The 624-nt window shown below is 43.9% G+C and overlaps 1 protein-coding gene across 1 annotated transcript in view; it reads right to left on the reverse strand.

Annotated features, from left to right (window-relative positions):
• Nucleotides 1-228: 228 nt before the first annotated feature.
• BPNT1 (3'(2'), 5'-bisphosphate nucleotidase 1) overlaps nt 229-624 on the reverse strand; it is a 5,188-nt gene continuing 4,792 nt past the window's right edge. The window contains exon 6 of the mRNA XM_010178330.2: nt 229-432. Coding sequence (XP_010176632.1) covers nt 229-432 — 204 coding nt within the window. The remainder of the gene's footprint in view (nt 433-624) is intronic.

Below are 624 nucleotides of genomic sequence, written 5' to 3' on the forward strand. Positions count from 1 at the left end.
AAGATGGACCTCAACCATGACCAGCATGGCCTTGCTACAAATATACCTGTACCAAGTTCTGACTCTCTACCTCCTAGCAGTCTGAATGCTAGGAAGAAAAGCTGTACTGGGGAAGGAGGAAGTCTTCTGTACATTCATGCAAGTAAGCAAATTATTTATTCTTTTTTTTTCCCCCTCCAAAGGTAATAAGGTTTCTTTGTCCCAATGAAAGTGAAAGATTTTCAGCTTTCATACCTTGTTTCCTGCCCCTCCAACTCTGATGACACTGTCTGGGTTCAAGGCACTGATGCAGTCATTTACCAGGGTGCTGCTGTGAGAACGGGTGGTAACAATGATGTGTTTCCCAGCAGGTGCTTCTGTGAGCTGAAATCCGAAGGCACCTATGCCCAGGACTCCCCAGATTGTCCTGCCCAACACAGCATCAGCTCCTGCCTACAAAGAAAGGTACACAGGTCCAGATGATGGTCAATCACAGTGATCAGCATTTAAAGCACAAATGGAGAGCAGTACCTAGAGAAATCTTTGCTTATTAGGGAGTATAATATTAATACTGGGATAACCATTTAAACAATGGCACTTAAAAAGAACTACTCTAGAGCCCCGAGTGAGAAATTGGCTCTCTTT

Source organism: Antrostomus carolinensis, unplaced genomic scaffold, assembly GCF_000700745.2.
Source record: "Antrostomus carolinensis isolate BGI_N321 unplaced genomic scaffold, ASM70074v2 scaffold20711, whole genome shotgun sequence".
Lineage (NCBI taxonomy): Eukaryota > Metazoa > Chordata > Aves > Caprimulgiformes > Caprimulgidae > Antrostomus > Antrostomus carolinensis.